General features: G+C 42.3%; 1 protein-coding gene across 5 annotated transcripts; it reads right to left on the bottom strand.

The window, feature by feature from the left end:
* Positions 1-1061: 1061 nt before the first annotated feature.
* LOC124041430 (eukaryotic translation initiation factor 3 subunit A-like) lies at positions 1062-24401 on the bottom strand. Of its 5 annotated transcripts, none has more exons than XM_046358991.1 (23): positions 24252-24401; positions 22039-22229; positions 20932-21068; positions 20259-20422; positions 17620-17819; positions 16543-16751; positions 16210-16381; positions 15834-15938; positions 15565-15663; positions 15003-15119; positions 14454-14639; positions 13777-14124; positions 11423-11527; positions 11167-11280; positions 5556-5678; positions 5151-5304; positions 3891-4090; positions 3341-3429; positions 3223-3240; positions 2681-3078; positions 2278-2461; positions 1914-2101; positions 1062-1620 (listed from the first exon to the last, which is right to left on the bottom strand). In XM_046358991.1, the coding sequence occupies exons 1-23, from the start codon at positions 24298-24300 to the stop codon at positions 1409-1411; spliced, it is 3762 nt and encodes a 1253-aa protein (XP_046214947.1). In that variant the 5' UTR covers positions 24301-24401; the 3' UTR covers positions 1062-1408. The 5 variants fall into 5 exon arrangements, with proteins under 5 accessions (XP_046214947.1, XP_046214948.1, XP_046214950.1 ...); XM_046358992.1 differs by having other exon boundaries at positions 2290-2461; XM_046358994.1 differs by having other exon boundaries at positions 2278-2440.

Raw genomic sequence — 24401 nt, 5'->3', positions numbered from 1 at the left:
CTATATTTATATTTTTAATCCAAGCCCCCATCCCCACTTGAGGCCTTTTGGTAGGCCATCATTGTAAACAATTTGTTCTTAACTGACTTGCCTAGTTAAATAAAGGTTAAAAAATAACTATGTGAGCTTATTACAGTATTATAGACACTATGTCCTGGGATTTCCTATGATCTATGTAGAAGAGCCTTACCTTCTTAACGACTCTTGTGAGCATCATAGATCAAAACATGTCACGTGCAAGTTTGTGAAAGTCTCAGCTTTTCATAGATTGCTTTTAATAGTTTGTAGCTTGAACCATTCTGACTCTACAGAGGTTTTTGTATAAAAGACCTGGCCCCGGCCCTCGTCTCACAAACACTGCTCTAGTTCAGCCCCCATTAATCAGACAAATGGTTTATCTACGGATCCAGAATAGACAAACAAAAACTGAACAAAAATATAAACGCAACATCAACAATTTCAAAGATTTTAACTGAGTTACAGTTCATATAAGGAAATCAGTCAATTTAAATAAATTAATTAGGCCCTAATCTATGGATTTCACATGCATGGGCAGGGGAGCAGACATGGGTGGGCCTGGGAAGGCATAGGCCCGCCCACAGGGGAGCCAGGCCCAGCCGATCAGAGTTAGTTCCTCCTCCTCAGACGATCCCGCAGGTGAAGAAGCCAGATGTGGAGGTCCTAGGCTGGCGTGGTTACACGCAGTCAGTCTGTGGTTGTGGGGCTGGTTGAACGTACTGCCAAATTCTCTAAAACGACGTTGGATGCAGCTTACAGTAGAGAAATTAACATTCAATTCTCTGGCAACAGCTCTGTTGGACATTCCTGCAGTCAGCACGCCAATTGCACGCTCCTTCAAAACTTGAGATATCGGTGGCATTGTGTTGTGTGCACATTTTAAAAGTGGCATTTTGTCCCGAGGACAAGGTGCACATATGTAATGATCATCCTGTTTAATCAGCTTCTTGATATCCTACACCTGTCAGGTGGATAGATTATTTTTGCAAAGGATAAAAGCTCACTAACAGGGATGTATTTGAGAGAAATAATTCTTTTGTGTATATGGAAAATGTGTGGGATTTTTTATTTCAGCTCATGAAACATGGGACCAACACTACATGTTGCGTTTATATTTTCGCTCAGTGTAGATACTCTTAAAAATGCACATCAAAATGGGAATCAACTACTTTTTAGGTTAAGAAGCAACTTTAACAAAATACATATTCAATGGCAATAGAGATAGTTGTTGATGAGATGACACATTTGATTTAACAATAAAACAGCTTTGCTATGCCAAAGTTTTCATCAGCTTATGAAAAGGTTAAACCACGAGGAGGCAAGCGACAATAAGGGGTACATTAGCCATTGCGGGGCCATTTTGAAGCAGATGCTTTGAGAAAGGGTGGACTCAGCGGCGGGCCACAGTGGTCCAGCCGTCATCGTCGGTCTCGTCGGTGGTCTTCTTAGGGCGACCAGCGTTCTCTTTGTCTTTCTCGGAGCGCCAGGAGCTCTTCTCTCCGTCCTCTTCACGCTCGCCCTCTCTGGGTCTGGGAGGAATCGGACGTTCCTCTTTACGCTCCTCACGCTTGTCGTCACCTGCACGGCGCCAGGAGCTGCCTCCTGTGTGCACAGAATCCCGGGGATGGCATCTTAACTCTTATCTCTTAAGTGTTGTTTAAAAATATCTCCTCCAGACTGGAAATACCACCACAGGGCAGGGGTTACAGTGGTCTTGATTTTCATGGTATAGGCAATGAATGATAGTATTGCTGCATTAACAGGTTGATGCTTGATACCGGTTGACGCTTGCAATAACTACAGAGCAAGTGGGGACACCTGCTGGCTAAATGGTTTAAAATGAAAGCTTTATAGTAAAACTTTAAACGGTCTGCAGAGGACTGAGCTCATCTTACCTTCTTCAGGCTCTCTGCTGGGTGGGGGGCGGTCACGGTCATCTCTGCGATCAGGTCGCTCTCGACGGATAGGAGGGCGGTCCTCGCGGGCAGGCTCTTCCTGACGAACAGAGTCTCTCCAGCTTTTCTTTGGCGCCTCATCAGCACCTGGCCTTCTCCAGGCACCACCACCTCCACTACCCTCCTCCCTGAAAACAAAGAGGCCCCCCATTACTCCACAAAAAAACCTACACCTCGTCATAATACACATATGCTACTTTATTTTCACAATATCAGTGAAACCATCCACCCATTTAGGGCCACTCCTGATCATATGGTATATGAGCCTCCATTATCACAGCAGTGCCGTTTGTAGTCCACATACTGTGTGTCTGACCTGGGTGGGCGGCGCTCTGGGAAGCGTTCGCTCTCCTGTTTTTCCTCTCTCTCCTCCCTCTCGCCCTCTTCGTCTTCCTTGCGGCCACCACCTTCGCGGGGTGGACCCCAGCTCTCCTCGCGGGCCTTTTCCCTCTCACGCCAGCCACCACCTGAAGCAGACACCAGAGCAACTGCCCATGATCCAGCACAACGTGTGAAAAGAACCGGCAACAATTGCCACTACACAAACATTTACTATTGGAAGTTCAATAAATAATTAACAGAATTACAGGAGAACAAGTATAAGGGCGCTTTCAACAACAACACACTTACTACACAAGACAAACATGCAACCACATTAATTCAATGATCCATATTTGGAACAGATTAAATGAAAAACGCATCCATACCGGGCCGGACAGCAGGCTTCCATGGCTTGTCGTCACGGGGCCCTCCCCTCTCGTCATCTCCTCCTCTCCTGGGGCCCCAGGTGTCATCATCAGCCCCGCGTCTGGGGCCCCTGGACTCATCCATGCCTCTGCGGGGGCCATCATCGAAGCCTCTGCGGGGACCGCGGTCCTCGTCCCCTCCCCTTCTGGGACCACGGTCATCATCCCCAAAGGTTCTCCTTGGTGGACGGTCCTCATCCATGCCTCTGCGCAGGGGGCGGTCGTCATCCCCGAAGCCCCTGCGTGGGGGTCCACGGTCATCGTCTCCGCCACGGCGAGGGCCATCTCCTCCTCTCCTGAAGGGTGGCTCTCTGTCTCTGTCCTCGCCAACATCCTCGCGGCCCTCGGCTCTCCAGTCCCTACAGAGACAGAGCGAACGTACAGCACAGTTATAAGACAGATATAAGACAGACATGTCACTTTAACCAGTGAACACAAACATAAAAGTATTTTAAACCAGGTAAAATACTTCAAATTTGCAATCTGAATGAAATCCCACTCACTTAGCCTGTACGGTGACACTGTAGAGAATAATAGACCAGTTTTTGATCAGTGAACACAAAATGATTTTTAACCAGATGAAGAGCTTCAAAAGTACATTCTGAATGAAACCACACTCACTTATCAGGCACAGGGCGACGCCTCTCTGATTCAACCTCGGTGCGCCTCCTCCATCCTCCTCCTCCCTCCTCCTTCTCAGCGCCCCAGTCCTGGAGAGGAAAAGAGTGTCCAACACGGAGTGACGGGTTTCATTACCTTTACAACATAATTATGATAATTTTATCCTACTCAATATACCTTTATCTAAGCTCATTTTCAAGTTAACAGGGTACTAAGTCGACAGGGTGAAGGACTACATTCATGTAGTCCTTCAAAGTGTCAAGACACTTCACACTGTGACAGTTGCCTGTGCTTGTCGCTCTCAGATCGCCGGTGAAATAGAAGTGCATTTAATTTTCATGTCGCTCTTTGAGCGATCAATGGAGGAGAATCATCACTGAGCAAACAAAACTTTTAAGTGACTTTGTGTCCATTAAAAGCGCAACATAAAACCCATGTATTAATATTAGATATTGATCTTAACACCCCTTGAAAAGTGAGTCATCTTTGACTCAATAGACAAAGTGAGGCTGTGGGAAAGTGCTCTGGGAGGAGATGTGTAGTAGGCTACCTTGGCTTCTCCTCTGGGTTTCTCCTCGGACCTTGCAGGGGCCCTCATCTCCTCCTCCCTGCGTCGCTCACGCTCCTCAATCTCCTGCTGCCGGGCGCGCTGCTTCCTCTCCTGCTCCTCCAGTTTGGCAAGGCGCTCCTGGTACACCGCCTCCTCTGCCTCGCGCGCCTCCTGCTCGATGCGCTCACGCTCCTCGCGCTCTGCAACAACACACGGATAATACGTAGAACACAGGACCACTGAAGACTTATGGGGCAAGCGTCACATTGGACACCTAGACGAACAAACTCCAACCAAAAACCACACTGGACCCAAAATCTAACCTACCTAAATCTGTGCACATAACTCAAGTTTTTGCACACATCTTCAATTGACATCAATTAAACTATTCCACCAAGGCCTAAAATTAACACCTGCAAAATGCGGGCATATTTTGACATTGGAGGGTAAGACGTCTATTTCACCAGCCATGTTGGTGGCAGGTCAGGGCTACACAGTGAGAACGTTTTACTCGCATCTGTGACTAAAAATAGTCAAATATGATCACATTTATAGTAAAATAAATGTTGCAGTAGCTGTTTTCAAAGTATTTCTGCTGTTTTGTTCCATAGCTGGAAAATTAATCGCACGAAGTCAAAGAACTACGAATCCTATATAGCCTATTCCACCTCGTGATGCAACACCGCCAAGCTTGGGGCTGTGTGCACGTGAAGAGCTGAGTGAAAGAAGAATTTTTAGGAGCGTTGCACACAGGCATAAAAGTTGGTCTAATTTACTTGATACGAAAGCCTACTTTGTCCTCCTGTTTCTTGGTTATTTACATTGTTTTGTTCACAAGCTAGGTTGTTCTTCTAGGGAAAAGATAACGCTTCTACTAGTCAGACTCAATCTCACAGGCAAACATGACAAGTCATGTTACCATGGTAACTTCCCGTCCTTCAAGTGGCTGGTAAACATTTTCGCATCATCTGTGATATTTTGGTTAAAAGTACAAAATTAAACAATATACCACATTACTTCTTACTAGTAATACATTTGTGTTAGAAACATTACAAAACATTCTCATCTGTTAATTTTGTGTTTTGTTGGTGTGATCTTAGCGGAAAAATAAATTTTGTCTGGTAAAAAAATCGCACTCGCTGGTAGATTGCCCTGTATTCCACCCTTTAAGAGAAACTCAGAGGACTAGATCTACGTTAATTTGACAGTCATTCTATATATCAAGTCATCTCTGGACCTGAGCGGTAACTCTTTAGGTACCTTTCTTGAGCTGCTCCTCGTGGATGCGCTGGGCCTCCTCCTCCTTATTGCGGTAGAAGGTGTTGCGACGGTCCTCCTTGCGGTGGATCTTCCTCTCCTCTCGACGCTTCGTCCTCTCCTCCACCAGGCGCTCCTGGAACTGTTTCAGTTTTTCCTTGGAAGGTAAAGAGCAAAGACACTTTAGGCCATACGCATTCAACTCATAACATTCTTACTGAAGGTGTATTCTGAATATGATGAAAAAGAACACCGGAAAAATAACTTGTGGTGGAACACCCTTGACACTGGTATTACTTTTGTTTGGTTATACCGGCTTTCTTAGTAGCGATTGATAATAGCTCTTTAATGTCATTGCCAATGGGCTTATAGAATCTGTTGTTTCATGCACCTTCAAATGGCGTTTACCTCATAGATGAAGCTGCGAGCGTCGGTTATTTTGCCCACAAAGTTCTCCTTGTCCTGCATCATTCTGGACATCCTCTGTTTGTGCTCCAAGGCCTTCTCACGCTCCACCTTCATGTTGCTGATCTACAACACAAAACACATGGACCATTAAAAAAAATGATTACACAAAAAACATGGACCAGTCAGCCTGACATCACCAGAGCGTTCAGTTCATGCATCCCATCTATGATGGCTTTAGGGCTGACACGAATTTAGTCGACTGGTCGATTTGGTTGATAGTCTGTTGGTCGACCGAGATTTCTTTAGTCGAGCAGTTTCTAAAAGGAAGTAGATTCGCACCTGTCTGAGATGACTGATCCATTGTGGAGGTCATGGGGATGGCACAGTCCATCAGTCTAAGACATGTGATACTGAAATTGTATATGGTTACATTACATAAGAACAATGGAGCAACACTAATAAAAATATGATTATTTTATAACAAAATGCGCCCTCCGGCGTTGGATAGTGGTCACTGTCAACGGTTCAGAAATACATCAGTGGGCTGTTGAATTGAGGCCCTTTTCCTTGACCATGTTGCTATGTGCATAATAGCAAAGTTAACCAGCATATTGGTATTGAGAACAATGCAGCAGCAGCAGAATGAGGAGATGTGAAAACTTGCCATTGCCTTCTTGTCGACGAAAAGTGAAGAGAGGAAACCAACTTAATTAGGTCTATAATCAACAGCCTAACTGTTAAAGGTGCCTGGCTTTATGAATCATCAATAGATCTACAGAAATGATACAGATCCTGCTTTCATTGCCTGTTTGTTTGTTTAATAGCCTACTGATACCATAAGCCAAAAACGTCACGCAACGACATATCAAGTAAACAATTTCATCATTTAAAAACATATATTTAAAAAAAATGTACGCTGGTATTATTTAGAACTGCTCCAAATTGTCAGAAATATTATATTTATAATAATAACGCTCCTTTTTCTTCATCTACTTCTTATTGTTATTACTATTATGATCATAAGTAATGTCATTATCATCAGTAGGCTTAGTATAGAAGCCTTGTGTAACCACCATTGAGCTGCAGGCCTAAGAATGTATCCAGTTTAGCTAAAGTAAGTTGCTGTATTAAACCTGTTAGGGCTAGTCTGAATACTGCCCCCTTTAGAGGAATTGCGTGCCCATAGTAAACAGAAAAAAAATCTGTCCAAAATTGCTAATATATGCATATAATAATTATTATTGAATAGAAAGCACTATAAAGCTTCTAAAACCGTTCAAATTATGTCTGTATGTAAAGCAGAACTCTCAGGGCAGCCATTCTCCCAAACTCTCTCTTGTCATCAGGAAATTTGGGCCAACTTTGACATCATCGCCCCCACCCTTCCCAACCAGCTACGGATCTGGGAACAGTTTCTATCTCTTCAGCGCGATGTCTCCTTTCAATGGGGCGTTTCATTGTGAAAATCGCGCGCCCCCTCACCCTTTGGCGGGCTAAAACCTTCGGGTCATGCGAAAATACATGTACTCTCATGCGCGCGTCACGTCTGGAGCTCTCTTTGTTCCAGGATTCACCAAACGATGTCAGTTTGTCCGTTCGAGCTGGGAATTGTTTTGCACGTTTAGAACATCCTAAAGCTTGATTCTGCACTTAGTTTGACCAGTTTAGTCGACATATAATATGTAATTTTGAAGTTTTGATGCGCATCCCCTAGAATTTTGGCTGCATTTCAGCCGGAATTTGTCGCGTTTGATAACCCAAAGACACAGATTTGAAAGCCATACGCAGTTTTTGGTAAGTATGACTCCTTCCACGACTTCTGATCGAAGAACATCAAAGGTAAGGGAATATTTATGTGGTAATTTTGTGTTTCTGTGGACTCCAACATAGCGTAGACATATTACTAATGTCTGAGCGCCGTCTCATATTATTGCCTAGTGAACGAATTCTGTAACGTTAAAAATAAATGTAACACAGCGGTTGCATTAAGAAGCAGTGTATCTTTCTAACTATATGTAGAACATGTATATTTAGTCAAATTTTATGATGTGTATTGCTTGTTATTTGACGTTATCTGGCGGCGCTATCATAATCTCTCCGGACATTTGAGTAGCATTTTTTGAACATGGCGTCATTGTAAACAGAGATTTATGGATATAAATGGCATATTATTGAAAAAAACACAAATGTACTGTGTAACATGTCCTATTACTGTCATCCGATGAAGATTTTCAAAAGGTTAGTGAATTATTTTTCTTTTAATCCTGCGTTTGTTGATTGCATCTTTTGTTCAACATGGCTTTTCAAATTAGCTGTGTCTTTGGTGGTGGTTTGACATAAATATGTGCTATGTTTTTGACGTAAAACATTTTAGAAATCTGACTTGCTGGCTAGATGAACAAGGTGTTTATCTTTCATTTGAGCTATTGGACTTGTTAATGTGTGGAGGTTAAATATTTCTAAGAATATTTTTGCATTCCATGCGCCACCGTTCCAGCTGAACGGGGGAGGTGGCGTTCCCCTAGGGGAACACCTCGCGTCAACAGTAACTTACTTACCGTAACTTACTTTAGCCTATATTTCAATGCTTATATAGGCTTCTGCAGCAATCAATAAGTCATAAGTCATTTATGTCATCACAAAGCATAGGAGTCATTCATGATTTGAAATGCAATCAAGCATTTTGTTTTTAACTAAGTGAGCCTTAAATAAATAGATCCATTAAACAATAAATAAATAGATCGATTTCGGAAATTGCATTCATGAATGAATGCAACTGTTTTTAGTCTTTGCTGTAATAAAGGCTTAGCAAAAAAGCGTTACAACAGACTCTCTGGTACGCTTATAATTTATTTAGTGTTGTTAACATTGTTCCAAATGGTCAGAGAAATTATATTGTAATCTATACAGCACCTGTTTGGCACAAATAATATGCACACAGCGCTTGCTCCTTATCTTCTTTTTCTTGATCTCCAATATTTTCCACAATTAGCTAAATTTATTCCACACATCTGACTTTCCCTTTACCTCCTGAGCAACCAGTAAGCATTCCCCCGTTTCAAGTTTATTTGTCAGGTTCTCTGCATTCATTTTGCTCTTACATGTATTATGGTGTTCTGAGTTTGTTATAACCAATTTGATTATGATACGCTATAGGTCAGGCCCTATTGTGCCCTATTTAGACGGGATTAGTTTACTGGGGGAGGTTGGGTAATGTAATTATGTACACAAGCACAAAACATCACATCTGTAATTTTTGTCCCATCCAAATCTGCCATGTCAGTCATTTTTACATGGCAGGAAAGCAACAATTCCAGGCGGAATAGCCTTTTATAATACTAGTCCTGTGCTAATCAACATCCCTGTGTTTTGGGAGAAATGCCTGAGTTTGACAGACGTTACAAGAAAACAATAACTGATTCGATAAATCTGCATAAGCTATATTTGAATGGTCTACATGTAGCCCATCAACTTTCACAGTGAATGCTTTTGTTTATATGTTTTGTGCATAGGAATTGAATATTGCCAAATGTATCAGTAAAACATTTTGAGGCTATTTAACCTGTTGAGTGTATGGGGCAGTATTTTGATGTTTGGATGAAAAATGTACTCAAATGAAACGGCCTATTTCTTGTCAGATTATGATAGAAAACACTCTTAACGTTTCCAAAACGGTCAAAATATTGTCTATGAGTATAACAGAACTGATATTGCCGGCGAAAACCGGAGGAAAATCCAACCAGGAAGTGCTGTTTTTCCTGAAACCTCTCTGTTCCATTGCATGCCTTCCATCCATTTAAAGGGATATCAACCAGATTCAGATTTCTCTATGGCTTCCACATGGTGTGAACAGTCTTTAGACATAGTTTCAGGCTTTTATTCTGAAAAATGAGCGAGAAGGATCACATCGCATCAAGTGGATGGCTGGGTGCCAGCAGAGTTTTGCATGCGCAACAGCTTGGAGCAGACATTTTCTCTCTCTCTCCTATTGAAAAAGCTACGGTCCGGTTGAAATAGGATCGATTATTTATTGTAATAACAACCTGAGGATTGATTATAAAATACATTTGACATGTTTCTACGAACTTTACGGATATTATTTGGAATTTTCGTCTGCCCGGTCTTGACCGCTCGAGCCTGTGTATTTCTGAACATAACGCGCCAACCAAATGGAAGTATTTTGTATATAAAAAGAATCCATGGAACAAAAGGAACATTTTTGTGTAACTGGGAGTCTCGTGAGTGCAAACATCCGAAGGTCATTAAAGGTAAGCAATTCATTTTATTGCTTTTCTGACTTTCGTGACCAATCTACTTGGCTGCTAGTTGTTTGTAATATTTTGTCTACTGAGAGAGATGTCCTTACATAAACGTTTGGTATGCTTTCACCGAAAAGATTTTTTGAAATCTGACACACCAGGTGGATTAACAACAAGCTAAGCTGTGTTTTGCTGTATTGCACTTGTGATTTCATGAAAATTAAATATTTTTTGTGATGAAATTTGAATTTGGCGCTCTGCAATTTAGCGGATGTTGCCGAAAATGATCCCGGTAACGGGATGGGTGCAGCATCAAGAAGTTAATGCAACCCTTGCTGTTAATAGATCACAAAGCAGCATACAACTGACCTAAATGCTTGGAAATGATAAGTTAACTTTCTCATCCGTAGCCTTAAAACACATCTCAAGTGTAATTGCACTGTTTAGCTCATACCTGAAGGCTAGGGGGTCATTTAGGAATTACTGCGGATCGCTAAAATATCCTAATGATTATGACCACACTTCCTCAATTCAAATGTTATGGCGACACTATACCAAAGACAGTTTGATGTGGTTTAGAAACTTCGGAAACAAGCTTGAGTTATCAATGTGGCCTTATCTTCACGGCTAAAATAAAAACCTCCAAGCTTCAGTCATAATTGTCGATTTACATAACAAATAATCATAATTACAGGGGGCAGTTTGGAAAAAACTTATCCCGTCCGAATCATCCTCCGGAATAGCGGGCATTCTAGAGTAATAATTACATAAACCAACATTCTCTAGTAATATTAGTCCCATGTGAATAAGTATTTGGTCACATGCATGTGATTCCTACATGTGTCATGTAAAGACAGCAAGGGTTGAGGGAATAGGAAATGTTTTTCCTACATTTCGATAACTTCTCAGTCAGAAATGGCTGTAATTATGTTGCAGGCTCAGCAACACGGAGAGCGCGATAAACACTGTTGATGTTCTGTGGTGGTCGCTGCAGCAGGGAGAGAAAGACAATGGGTGCTAGTCACACGGTCATTCGCTGTCTTTTTTATATATAAACACAGCGCAAGTCTGAGCCCGGCCAAGCACAATCAAATCAATTGCTGGTCGGACTCCCTCTAGTCATTTGTGTGTCTTAATTATTGAATAAAAGAGTGTGATTAAAGCATCAGACAAGCTCAGTGAATATAGTCGATTTGATTAAAACACATAAGATGTGTCAGTATATGGAAAAATACACGTTTTAAGAACAGATAATTCCAGTTCGACCAAGATTTTTTTGGGGGGGTCGGGGACAGCCCTAGATGGCCTAGGATTTACAAAGGCACAGACACTGAAGAAATATATTGCCATACCCTCTCCTCCTCTTGGAGCTCCCATAACTCCATGTCTTTGACACGCTGCTCCTCATAGGCCTTCTTGATCAACGGGATCTCCTCCAGACGTTTGGCACGCTCAAAGTAGTCAATCTGCAAGGACCAGTCCACACATGAAACAATGTTGAGTGAGTCATTTCACCCCCTAGTAGAGGTCTTTATGTATCACCTGTTTGTGTAACAGGCAAGACAGAAAACATGGAATCGCCTAATTTGCAGAAAATTCTGTCTTCACCTTTTTCTCCTGGTTCTTCAGGCGGTCTTGAAGTTCTCGCTTCTCCTTCTCCAGCTGCTCTACCTGCTTGGACATGATGAAGTCAGGGTCCAGGTCCTCAAGGTTCTGTACAGAGGGTGGTTAAGAGTTAATTTCATCATTGTACATCCACAATTATTTTCCAAAACCCATTCTAGATTGTATCTACATTCCAGGTTTACACTTATGGTACTGATACAAGTATGACCCATTGGGAAAAAACTTTGTTTTAACATCATTGACATAGAATTAGAATACTAGAATGAACAATAACCTTCTTATGATGGCATAAAGGTCAGCCATTTTGGTCACGGAGTTGGGCAACGATGGTTTTCCAGATGTGTTTATATAGTGTAAACTAATTCATTTGAAGAATTTACCTGCACTGTATGTTTGTTAGATAGCAAGCCAGCTCGAGAGGACTGATTCCATTCATTTGTCAAATTAACTGCCAATAAGCCAACATTCCATTCAAACAATTATGTCAACATGATAGGATTTAGTCAATTGATGATAGGATTTAGACTAGCTGTAAATGCAACTTGGTACCGATATGGTATCATATACACTAAACAAAAATATAAACGCAACATGTAAAGTGTTGGTCCCATGTTTCATGAGCTGAAATAAAAGATTCCAGAAATGTTCCATATGCACAAGCTTGTTTCGCTCAAATATTGCACACAAATTTGTTTACACCTGTGTTAGTGAGCATTTTGGGATGCTCTGGATCAACGTGTTCCAGTTCCTGCCAATATCCAGTAACTTCGCACAGCCATTGAAGATGAGTGAGACAACATTCCACAGGCCACAATCAACAGCCTCATCAACTCTATGTGAAGGAGATGTGTCGCGCTGCATGAGGCAAATGGTGGTCACACCAGATACGGACTGGTTTTCTGATCCATACTTTTCCCCCTTTTTTAAAAAGGTATCTGTGACTAACAGATGCATACGTGTCTTCCCAGTCATGGGGGCTGTGCTCACTAGCATGGATGCAGATTTGGGCCTAAGGAATTTATTTCAATTGACTGATTTCCTTATATGAACTGTAGAATCTTTGAAATTGTTGCATGCTGCATTTATATTTTTGTTCAGCATAATAGCACTCACAGCTTTCCAAGAAAACTACATCTGAGACATTTATGATCGGTTACATATAGAGGCTATTTAAACAGAAAAATCGGTATAAAAGCAGTATTGTACCTTCCTAATATTGAGTTGCACACCCCCCTTTCCCCCCTCAGAACAGTCTCAATTCATCTGGGCATGGACTCTACAAGATTTCGAAAGCGTTCCACAGGGGATGCTGGCCTATGTTGACTCCATGGCTTCCCACAGTTGTGTCAAGTTGGTTGGATGTCCTTTGGGTGGTGGACCATTCTCAATACACACGGGAAACTGCGGACGGTTAAAAACCCAGCAGCGTTGCTGTTCATGTGCGCCTGGCACCTGCTACCGTACCCCGTTCAAAGGCACTTCAATCTTTTGTCTTGCCCTTTCATCCTCTCAATGGCATACACACAATCCATGTCATAATCTATGTCAAGGCTTCAAAATCCTTCTTTAACCTGTCTCCTTCCCTTCATCTACACTGATTATAGTGGATATAACAAAGTGACATCAATAAGGGATCCTAGCTTTCACCTGGTCAGTCTGTGTCATGGAAAGAACAGTTGTCCTTAATGTTATGTACACTCAGGGTATTTATAACTATATGACAATATTTAAGGTTGACAACTCTATTACATAACATGCCTTACTTTTATTTTCCTGCATAAGTAAAATCTAGATTATACCTCTACTGCCCTTCATTCCAATTAAGACTGGTTTGGATATCTCCCTGACCAATATGGCTGCCATTGTCACCCCATTCAGGACCTTCGAGGGTTTAAAACATAGCCCCTCTAGTAATCCAAAAGATGCACTATGCTGAAATCTCTCCTCCATTTCCTCGTTGCTGAAATTCTAATAGTTTACCTAATTTCTGTTTATATGACAAAAAAAGCAAGTAGAGTCGAGAATCATTGTACCATCTATACCGCTGTGAAATATATTTTCCATAACCCAAAATATTGTGCTTTTAGCTGATGTACCACACCAAAAGTAAAAGACACAAAAACTAAACTTAATGGAAGCAGAGCACACATAGAACAGATCTACCAATTCTTAGACTTGCTTTCAATGAAAATTACAGATCTATAACGCACATTTCTATGTGAATTTGGTCCAGTCAATCAAAAAGTTACATATTGCAGCTTTAATAGGATCACTAGGGTTAATATGTTTGATCAGTGGCATAATGTACAGCTTATTTGAGCTTATGTGTAGTTTACCTCTATATCGAAGTATTTGAATGCCTTGGCTCCCAGCTCTGTCTTCTTGATCTGCTCCAGCCGCTCGCGCACCGTCTTCTTCTTGATCTGCTCGTGCTCCTGCATGATGCGCTCCTTCTCGCGTTCCTTGGCCTCCTGGCGCAGGCGCTCCTCTTCCGCTTTGCGCACCTTCTGCAGTTCCGCCTCGCGTTGTTCCAGCTCCTCCTTCTCCCGCTGGATGTTGAGGTTCTCTAGGCGCTCTTTGCGCTCCTCGATGGTCTGCCGGCGGGCCAGGATGCGCTGGTGCTCCTTGCGGCCATTCTTCAGGTAGGCAGTGATGGCCAGATGGCTTTGCTCCTCACGCTCTTGCTGGAAATGGCAGACAAGAGGGTAGAAGAGTGAGAGACAGGGACAGGTTTGTTTGAGCGAGAATTAAATGGAGCAATAGAGATTGTGCATGAATGGGGGATTCATGCGGTATCAATGTGAATTGGTGCTGTGTTTGTATGTATATGCATGGAACAATACATACAATATTGGCCCTAAATACCATAGAATCATTTATGGAATGTGCATCGGGGATGATAGAAAAGCAAGTCTTGATAATAGATCAGGGAGGACAGCGACATTGTCGACTTGGCGTTTTTAGGGCTTGCAATCCATATCCAAATGCTATCTCGACAGAGGGCTGTGCTCACCAGCATGGATGCAGGCTTTATGACCTGGATCGCCTTGGCCAAGGAGGACGACATGGCTGTCAGCTGGTTCCGGATCTGCGCCGAGGGCATGTTCTGCAGGAACGGCCCCACAGGAGAGTCTTCTTTGGTTGAGTAGTTCAGGTCTGAACCAAAGCTCAGGTTTCGAGTGGTGTGGTCAATTCGAACCTAGAACAGACGTTTTTTTTCCATTTTTTTTTCTTCACGTGTACCATTCTCACTGCAGGCTGTTGAGGGGAGAACGGCTCATGATAATAACACCTGGAAACCATGTGTTTGATGTATTTGATACAATTCCTCGGCAGTCATTAACACATGCCCGTTCTCCCCAACTAAGGTGCCACCAACCTCCTGTGACCATTCTGTTTAATATAAACAGAAGTGTTCATCTTTTAGTTGTGGAAATACTGATTGAATTCAAAGTGTATCGGTATGAAAACATAAAAACGGATTAAGTTGAAAAGTCCACTTTGTATGATTTTGCACAGAGAATCTCATTGTTTCAGGCAAAATCCATGTCCAGTACTCTACCTGCAGATCGCAGTGTCGGGCAGCATCCACAATGGAGCGCTCCAACTGGAAGGCATCCACAAATGGAACCAGGGAGGCCAGACGGCTGAACTCAATGCTCTGATAAATTTGCGCCACCTAATATCCCAATAGAATAAACCGTGTTCAGTGATTAGCTCATAGGACCACAACTTACATACAATACATTACATGTGTTACAAAGCATTTTGTTACAGTGACAACTTGCATTACACACTATAGCGGGGATGGGCAACATCTTGAGGCTCGAAGGCCATATTAGGACTGCTTTTTTTGTTGTTGACCAATTTGTGGGCTGGAAAAAGAGCAGTTAATTTAAAATACATAGAAAGTATGTAGAAGTTTTAATCGTCTCGCGGGCCTCCTGGTGCCCGTCCCTGCACTATAGAGTTACAACAAGGACAACAGACATGGTTAATAACAAAGTTCAATTACATTTTATTTGATTAGTTATTGTTTGACACATTTTTGTGACGTTTAACTACGAGTGAGATTAACAGACCATCAAGTATAAAGGGCCTAAGACAAATGAACAATAAGTCACCTGCTGCAGCAGCCGGAGGATGGTGTTACTCTGCAGGTGGGGAACGTACTGCTGGAGGTCCGCCTCTTTCTCCGACTGGTCTCTCACCCAGTTCAACACCTAACAAGAAGAAGGGTAAATTAATCAGCCGTGTAACAAATAGCTGTCGTTTTTAGAGGAATTGTGTTTATGCATTGTACATTGTGTATTGGTTTTTTTTGTACAGTTGCAAGTCATATTGCCCAATGTCCCGACACTATAGCTTTTCTGAATCTGAATTCAAATGTTACCTTTGCTACTCTTCCACTCAGCTTCAGTGGGTGGAATTCCATCTCCAACCAATTGTACAGCTCCTTCACCTCAGGTACAATGTACTGCAGCAAATTGAACCTCACCTGAAGGTAAACATAACACACACATAGCACTCAGTGAACAACCCCCGACAAAAGCAACAGCAGTTGGTTAAAGTGTTTGTTTTCATTTTCAATTATGTAGTAAACAAACATATCTGTACGTGTTGTTCACAAGACTAAAACAAGTCTAGCACTAAAATACAAACTCCTAACATTGTCTGACATTCTGTCACCTGCCTCTTATACCCAGCCTGCTCACAAACAGAAATCACCATAGTTATTTCTATACTGTTCCATGCACGTATGTATATACCATGTCATTGATGAGGCTCTGGCGGGTCGGTGGGGACTGCAGGCCCAGTAGTGTGGCCAGCCTTCGGTGTTTCTCCACGATGATACCATCCATGTCCAACAGGCGGGCGATGTCTGTGCGCTCCGGGGTGATTGGAATGGACAGGGTGGCAAGGAGGACCCTTGTGGACATCCTGAGGAAGAGAGTGAAAAGAGAGCCGTAAGCACCTGCCTGACCTGCAACCTCGGATCTACCTATCAAACATTGACTTGCGAATGACCGTTCTAGTAATTATATTTCTACGTGCCACATATTCCAGCAGAGCAGAGACTGTTAAGGACTGGGCTAGCATACCTCTGCATCTCCTCCTGGGTGAGGTTCTTGCGCATCTCCCTGGAGAGGTGGTAGAGGCGGTGGAGGGTGCAGGCGTGGAACAGGGCGTTCCCAGACTTCCAAAACACAGTGGACACCTTGTTGTAGTAGTTGGCCATAAGTTGAGGCTTGGGAGGCTTCTTGGAAAGGGCAAATAGACCATGGATGTCTTCCACAGCCTTGAAAGCTTCCTGTAAAAATAAAAAAATCTAATTTCACCATTCATAACACATAAAATCAATGTTCATAATAAAATGTAGATAAAAAAGGGCTTATTGAAAAAAGAAAATGGACGAGGAAGTATTCTTCTCCCAGATGCAACCGTTACACAATATTGCAAGCTAATTATATATGCAGTGATGGAACTCAAGGCTTTTGGGCACTGGCCAGCTGGGCTAGTAGACTAGCTAAGATGGTACTAGCCCAGTTTATATAGTCATATATGCGAGGTGAGCGCCCAGAAGATATAGACCTATGTATTTGCTTTTAAATTGGAAATGACATAAGACAGAGTCAGGCATAAAAACATACTGGACAACCTCTCATTCCCGGAACATTTCACAATGTTTAAATTATGTTGTAACTACTATTTGTTTGTCAGTTGTAGTTTTTTTTTGGTGTTGGGGGTGTTTGCAAAAAAAAGATATATGTATTATCTTTGTTGCTAGCTACCAAGACAACTATTCACAAACAGCTGTCAAACGCAACAATGTTCCCTTGGCAACCAAATTAAGCTTGTGTGTGTATCTGTTGACCCGCCGCCGCGAAGACAGAGGATCGAAGCTAATGGTCAACACGCACGCCAATCAACTACACTGTAGCTAGCTACGTCAACATGAGCATTCGCCAGACACCAGCTAAGAAGCCCGCAGCTAGCTTGCCCGCCCACGCCAGAGCAGTAATTTGACTTTTAAGGTGGAGTTGTTGTTGTAGAGAATTTGAATACATGTGCAAACCACAGCGGTTTATAAAACACCTTAAAATGAGTTTCCCTCGCTCTCTGAAAAACACTTGCCTCAGGCGAGCTCAATTTCCATCCCTGCATGTATGACATCATACCTGCCAGAGCTCCATGGCGATGGCACTGTCCAGCTGCACCAGGCGTGTCTCCAGGTGCATAGACTGGCTCTCAGGGTTGTTCAGGTTGATGGCCGTACTCTGGTTGTGGTGGCGCTGGATCTGACCCAGATGCATGCGTAGATTGTCGCACAGCTTCCGGAACTCTGCCTTACGGGTGTACTGAAGGCAGAACTTGAAAGCTGTGGAGCACATCAGGAAATGGTTAGGATGCAGAGCAATATACATATTGTTTAATTTACATCAACGTTTAGAACACTGACACACTGACAGTTGTTGACTTTAGCTTTAATTATGAACCATAATAAGTTGTGATGCACTGATATTACATTTTTGTCCGATACCGATATCCAATATTTTATTTGCCCCCCAAAAAACTATACAGATAACCAATATTAAAACATTTTGCTGCCTTTTAAGCATTCTAGTACATTTAAATAGTTAGACCGCTGCGTCTGTGTGTGTGTTAAGGCACTGCATCTCAGTGCAAGAGGCATCGCTACAGTCCCTGGTTCGAATCCAGGCTGTATCACATCCGACCGTGAGTCCCATATGGCAACGCACAATTGGCCCAGCGTCACCCGGGCCGTCATTGAAAATAAGAATTTGCTCTTAACTGACTTGCCGAGTTAAATAAAGGTCACACACACACTGACCAAAAAGTTATTTTGTTGGCATGTATGTATGTCCCCATTACCAGTAAAGCATAATGAAATCCCATTTCTTTCACCTACTTGCTGTGCTGTTTCGTTGTTCATTTGTTCAGTCGTTTCATTCTAAACCAGGATTTCTATGGAATACCGTTTGGGTCTTTGCGTCTCAAAAAAGATACACGTCAAATAACACTTTTGACGTGTCAAATAACATAACATAATCTGTTTCAGGAGCTATAGTTAGCTATCTATATAGCTAGGTGTCATCATCTAAAATAACCCCAATTTCTAAGACTTCTTATTTGATTAATGGTGGTCAGACCCATTTATGTGAAGCTAGCCACAATAAGGATTAGCAACAATCGTGGACTTTGCGGTTAGCCTTCAAAATAAAATTGTGGCATAATTCTACTCTTTGTATTCATTTGGATCAGTCAATTAAATACTTTTATTTTGAAGGCAAACCACAAATTCCACTATTGTGCCTAATCCTTTTTGGGGCTAGCTTCACAACACACACACACGACCGGTCCGGTAGAGCCTCACTAGCCCGATGAAGCTAGCTGGCTGCTTTTAACGTTAGCTTTGTGCAACAGGGTTAACTAGCTGGCAAGCTACTTATTTACTTATTAAGTTCAATTCAATTTCAATAGGCGAATAACAAGTGGAAACATAGCTAATACTTACTCACAAGGATTCCTAAATCATTGCTAAGAATAATGAAAATGACTGCAGTTTCTACTGGTCATTGTTTTCAGGCTGGTTGTATTGGTGCTAGCTAGATACCAAGCTAAAGCTAGCTACCCCAGAAGTTGCAGTCGAACAAACGATGCTTTATTACCAACACGGTATTGTAAACACATAGTTCGTTGCCGGTGTTTTTGTTATTTGCAGACTGTTTTGTACAGCTTTGACAGTGCTACTGTATCTTTTTTGACATACAAAGACCCAAACGGCTTTCCATAGTATGTATGTCGTGAAGCTAATAGTAGTGACGCTACTACTTTGTAACTTCAGTAGGGCAACATCTGAAAAATAGCGCACTTGGTAGTGTGTACCGGTGCTCGACCAGTCGGTGAAAACCAAAAATCACCCACAACAGAGAACGGTTGATTGTCAAGGGCAATGATTTCCAATATCTTGGCTTTTGAGTTGTCTCGCTGATATTGTCTTACTCTTTCAAATGACTGCTGGACTTGTTGACTGCTCGATCCACACAGCAAAAGTGGGCTAGGTTAGGAATGCTGTGTCGCACATGTAGCGAAAATTTTTACGTGCCGTTATTACGTCATAGGTATGCACGGTAGCTTTGACATCGGTTTTAACACAGTGTTAAACTAGACATCGGGCCGATTCCGATGTTGGCATTTTTAGCTAATATCGGGCGATTCCTTTATATTCACCGATATATCGTGCATCCCTAATAATAACACTTCATACTGTGATATGGTGACAGAGTGCGAGTAAACCTAACATTAGGAAAAAAACTAAGTCACAGCATACTACACTTACGCATCTCAGACTAATATATATTTCTAAATACAATCTTTTTGGGCTTACTAATATTTCAAAAACTCAAATAATTGCATTGTGCTCCTAAACAGATGTATGTACTCACTGTAAAAAATGTCAGCATTAGAGCCCTGAACTAATAATAATAAATAAGACTTATCACTTGATTTGTGATGTTCAGTTGTAGAACTGTGTCTGTTTTACTATTGTATCTAAATGATTGGTTAAAAGACTCCGGTCACAAATATTCAACTGAGCAATATTCCACATTACTTCTTACTGGTAATACATTTATTGTTTTAGAAACACTACAAAGCATGTTCATCCATTATTTGTTATTTTTGGTGTAATTAGATGGATTTTTGTTTTTTCTCCAGCTATCTGCCACAGTGGCTGTTGGACCAAAAAGTTCATTTCCCACCCTGTACATCATGTTAATATTCAGATTGTGCTCACCTTGTTGGGCAATGTCATGGTATAGGCGCTCCACCTTGGAGTTGTTACGCAGCAGGTCCAGGCATTGGCGGTAGGATTCCCACAGAAATTTCACCCAAGGAGTGAGCAGCAGACGGTCTGTACGATCCTGGGTGTCTTCACCACTCACAGCACTCAGAAGTACACTAGGATCACACAAGAAGTTATGCATCAATACTTGAGCTCACAGAACTGCACCGTCAACATTGTGGGGTGGCAGGTAGCCTGGCGGGTAGGTGCTTTGGGCCAGTAACAGAAAGGTTGCTGGATCGAATCCCCGAGCTGACAAGGTACAAAATCTGTTGTTCTGCCCCTGAGCAAGGCAGTTAACCCACTGTTCCCCGGTCGCTGAAGACGTGGGTGTCGATTAAGGCTGCCCTCCGCACCTCTGATTCAGAGGGGTTGGGTTAAATGCGGAAGAAACATTTCAGTTGAATGTATCCCCCTAGTCAGTTATACAACTGTGGTGGTATACACCACCACTTGAATGGTTTACAGCAGAGGTGAAGCATGACTGTTAGCATGGTTACCACCATTAAAGGTAGTAACAATAAGTGTGCAGATAGTCCAATATATCTGAATTACAGTATCAGCCCATCACAATAAAGTTTTAATAGTCCCATACCTCAAAGCTATTTCCTGGTTAAATAAATACCTCTCAGGAGTCTGGATGTTGTCAAGGTCCTCAATGTCCAGGACCATCTGCTGTGACTCCCCCTTGGCGGTCTCGGTCTTCTCCTCGGCCAACTTCAGGTAGGCTCGAACCACATCCTCGAGGGATTTGATGTTCACCTACATCACGAAATAGAGGCTCATGCATAAAGGCCAAGTGGAGTCATAAAAAATATTTTCCTATTTGTAATATATACACAGTGCCCGTCAAAGGTTTGGACACACCTACTCATTCCAGGGTTTTTATTTATTTGACCTGGCCTCCACAATCACTTGACCTCAACCCAATTGAGATGGTCTGGGATGAGTTGAACCGCAGAGTGAAGGAAAAGAGGCCAACAAGTGCTCAGCATATGTGGGAACTCCTTCAAGACTGTTGGAAAAGCATTCCTCATTAAGCTGGTTGAGAGAATGCCAAGCGTGTGCAAAGCTGTCATCAAGTCAAAGGGTGGCTACTTTGAAGAATCTCAAATTTAAAATATATTTTGTAAAATACTTTTTTTGGTTACTACATGATTCCATATGTGTTATTTCATAGTTTTGATGTATTCACTATTCTACAATGTATAAAATAGTAAAAATAAAGAAAAACCCTTGAATGAGTAGGTGTGCCCAGACTTTTGACTGGTACTGTATAAAATGAGGTTGGAATAATACTGTGGAAATGATGATAGTTCTATTTTAGTGTAAGAGCTGCTTGAAAAGAGCGCCTGAAATTTCTGCCTGTTTTGGTGGGGTGGAGTTTTGGCCTGGCTGGTGGCATCACCAGGCAGTAAATTAGTTAATAGACCAATAAGAAAGAGTTCCAAACCTTTCTGCCAATAACAGGTAGTTTTCAGTTTTCCAATCCCCACTCAGACCACTCCCTGACAGTCCAATCAAACTTATTGTTTGAGAAATTGCTCTTACTAAGAATCTATTTCTTTTTGACCATTTTAATTTAAAACAATCACAGTAATATATTTATTTTATATTGAGATAAAAACATCTGCAGTGGACCTTTAACTCCGGCAGGTGAGTGACGAAGTAGGATCAATAGTATCCAACATTTAGGGTTATCAAAGAGAGGGCTGGGTGTGCTTCCACTGACCTGCTGGCAGATGTTCTTGTACTGGTAGAGACCCTCCTTTGCCAGGTGGCTCTTGCGCAGGTCAACACAGAGCTCCAGGTACTTGACCATGATGGGCTCGTGGATCTTCTGCCATGTTCGATGCTTTTTGCTCTTGATGACATCGTACAAGACATCCAAAGCTGGCTGCTTTTTGCCAACCTCCAAGAACTCTGTACAAACACAGCAAATTACATAAAAATGGAGGCAAACAGCATAATAGGTGAGTCAGTTGCTACTAACATGTATATTCATGGGACACCAAATGGTTTAAAAACCGATCTGATAGATGAAGGTAGAGCGCTCAACCTAACCATTTATCGAGCTACTCTTTAGCCTTTGAAAACCTGTCTTATTATACATAGGGTTTTCAGCAGTTAGCTTCCCCCACGATTGGCTGCGTGTGAACTACAATTCTGACGCTGTATTTTAAAGTTTAGAAACATCAATAACCATTGCTTGCAAAACAAAAATATACACTTACTGTACCAGTTTTGCACAGATCCATACGCTATGTGCCTCCAGTTGATGAACTATACTTCTTCCCCAGTTACGCTTACACACGTGTTAAGACTGCTCTAGATAGCTAATTGGCACTGGTGACCACCTATATATTCCATCTGTCTTCCTTAACAAAAGATCCCCGACCAGAACATACTATCCTCAGAGGCACTAAAGCAGTTAGTGTCTATGAATGGGGTAGCTACTCCCCAAACCAGCTATATGTTGACTAACAACAACTATTGGTACTACTAAGCGACAATATAACATCAAGATGTGTCAACTGACTCATTAATCCTAATTAAAGGTGACTAGTTAGCTAGCTAGCTACTGCAATTGATTGATAATCTTAGTATGGCCTTGTTTTGGTTATGCAATCTTTATTTTATTTAACCTTTATTTAACTAGGCAAGTCAAGAACAAATTCTTATTTACAATGACGGCATACCATACGACCTAACCCGGACGACGCTGGGCCAATTGTGCACCACCCTATGGGACTCCCAATCACGGCCGGTTATGATACAGCCTGGGTTCAAACCAGGGTCTGTAATGACACCTCTTGAACTGAGATAGAGAGCTTAGACCGCCGCGCCACTCAGGAGCCCAAAGACAATTAAAAAAAAAACATTAACCAGCAGCACCTGTTGCTTTTCAGTTGATAGTTCCCGATTGGCGCAGCGGTCTAACAAGCTGACCACAGCGCTCTCCTTGCAAAATACATTTTGAAATCTATGTTATTCAATTATTGCACCCACACTGCTCGCGCTCGCCAACGAACATCTGCGTTGCCAACCAATGAGGAGATGGCACGTGGGTACCTGCTTCTATAAACCAATGAGAAGATGGGGGAGGCCGGACTTTCAGCACGATCTGAGTCAGAAATAGAAAGGACTTCTATTTTAGCTCTTTGTAACCAAACGCTGGTTGACTGGGTGCAATAATTGAATAACATAGATTTCTCAATTTATTTTGCAACGCTCGCGTGTAGTCAGAAGGCACTGCAGTCCCTGGTTCCAATCCAGGCTGCATCATATCCGGCTGTGATTGGGAGTCCCATAAGGCGACGCACAATTGGCCCAGAGTCGTCCGGGTTTGGCCGTTGTTGTAAATAAGAATTTGCTCTTAAGTGACTTGCCTAGTTAAATGAAGGCTAAATGTAAAAAATAAAAAAGTATAATAGTTAACTAACGTTACATGTGGCCTAAACCGATTAGTTACGGACATCAAAGCGAGTTTGACAAGTTGCTCACTGTGTCACTACTAGTTAGCCGCGTATTATCTCAGCTTGACGATGACGGGATAAGTTAATACGTTAGCCCTTCAGGGCTAGGATGTGCTGATGTTTAAATGTGTCTAGGTCAGTGTGAGCAAAGATGGCAGGTACTTTTTTCATGTCAGTGGGACAATCTGATAGTTTGTGTGATTTTCGATTTCAAGCGGCTAATCTTGCTGAATTGGCAGGGCCATGACACATTTAACGTCATTGTGGGTGGTGGAACCCTAACTCTTAGGCCTAGTGACACTGGTGGCCTGAACGAGCGTATACTTGAAACATGGCTTCCCCGCCATGCGTAGCAAGCTGTTACGTTAACCATGGCAAGCCAACAATGAATACACATAACTTGGGCTAGCTACTGTAGCTTGCTACCTAGCAAGCGATGACATCTAGGAAATTACCCTCTACGACTCACCATTTGCTCGTTTGAGAGCATTCTCCGGTCGTTGGAAATATGCCGGCATTTTATGACCTTGCTCGCGGAATGAAGAGAAGGTTGGTTTAGGTGAATTTGACTAATTTCACCGGTCCATCCGAGCCAGGCATTCACCCACTCTACAAGCGC

This window comes from Oncorhynchus gorbuscha, linkage group LG08, assembly GCF_021184085.1.
Source record: "Oncorhynchus gorbuscha isolate QuinsamMale2020 ecotype Even-year linkage group LG08, OgorEven_v1.0, whole genome shotgun sequence".
Classification (NCBI taxonomy): Eukaryota; Metazoa; Chordata; class Actinopteri; order Salmoniformes; family Salmonidae; genus Oncorhynchus; species Oncorhynchus gorbuscha.
Note: the sequence above shows the minus strand (reverse complement) of the source record. Positions and strands in the feature narration are given on the sequence as shown.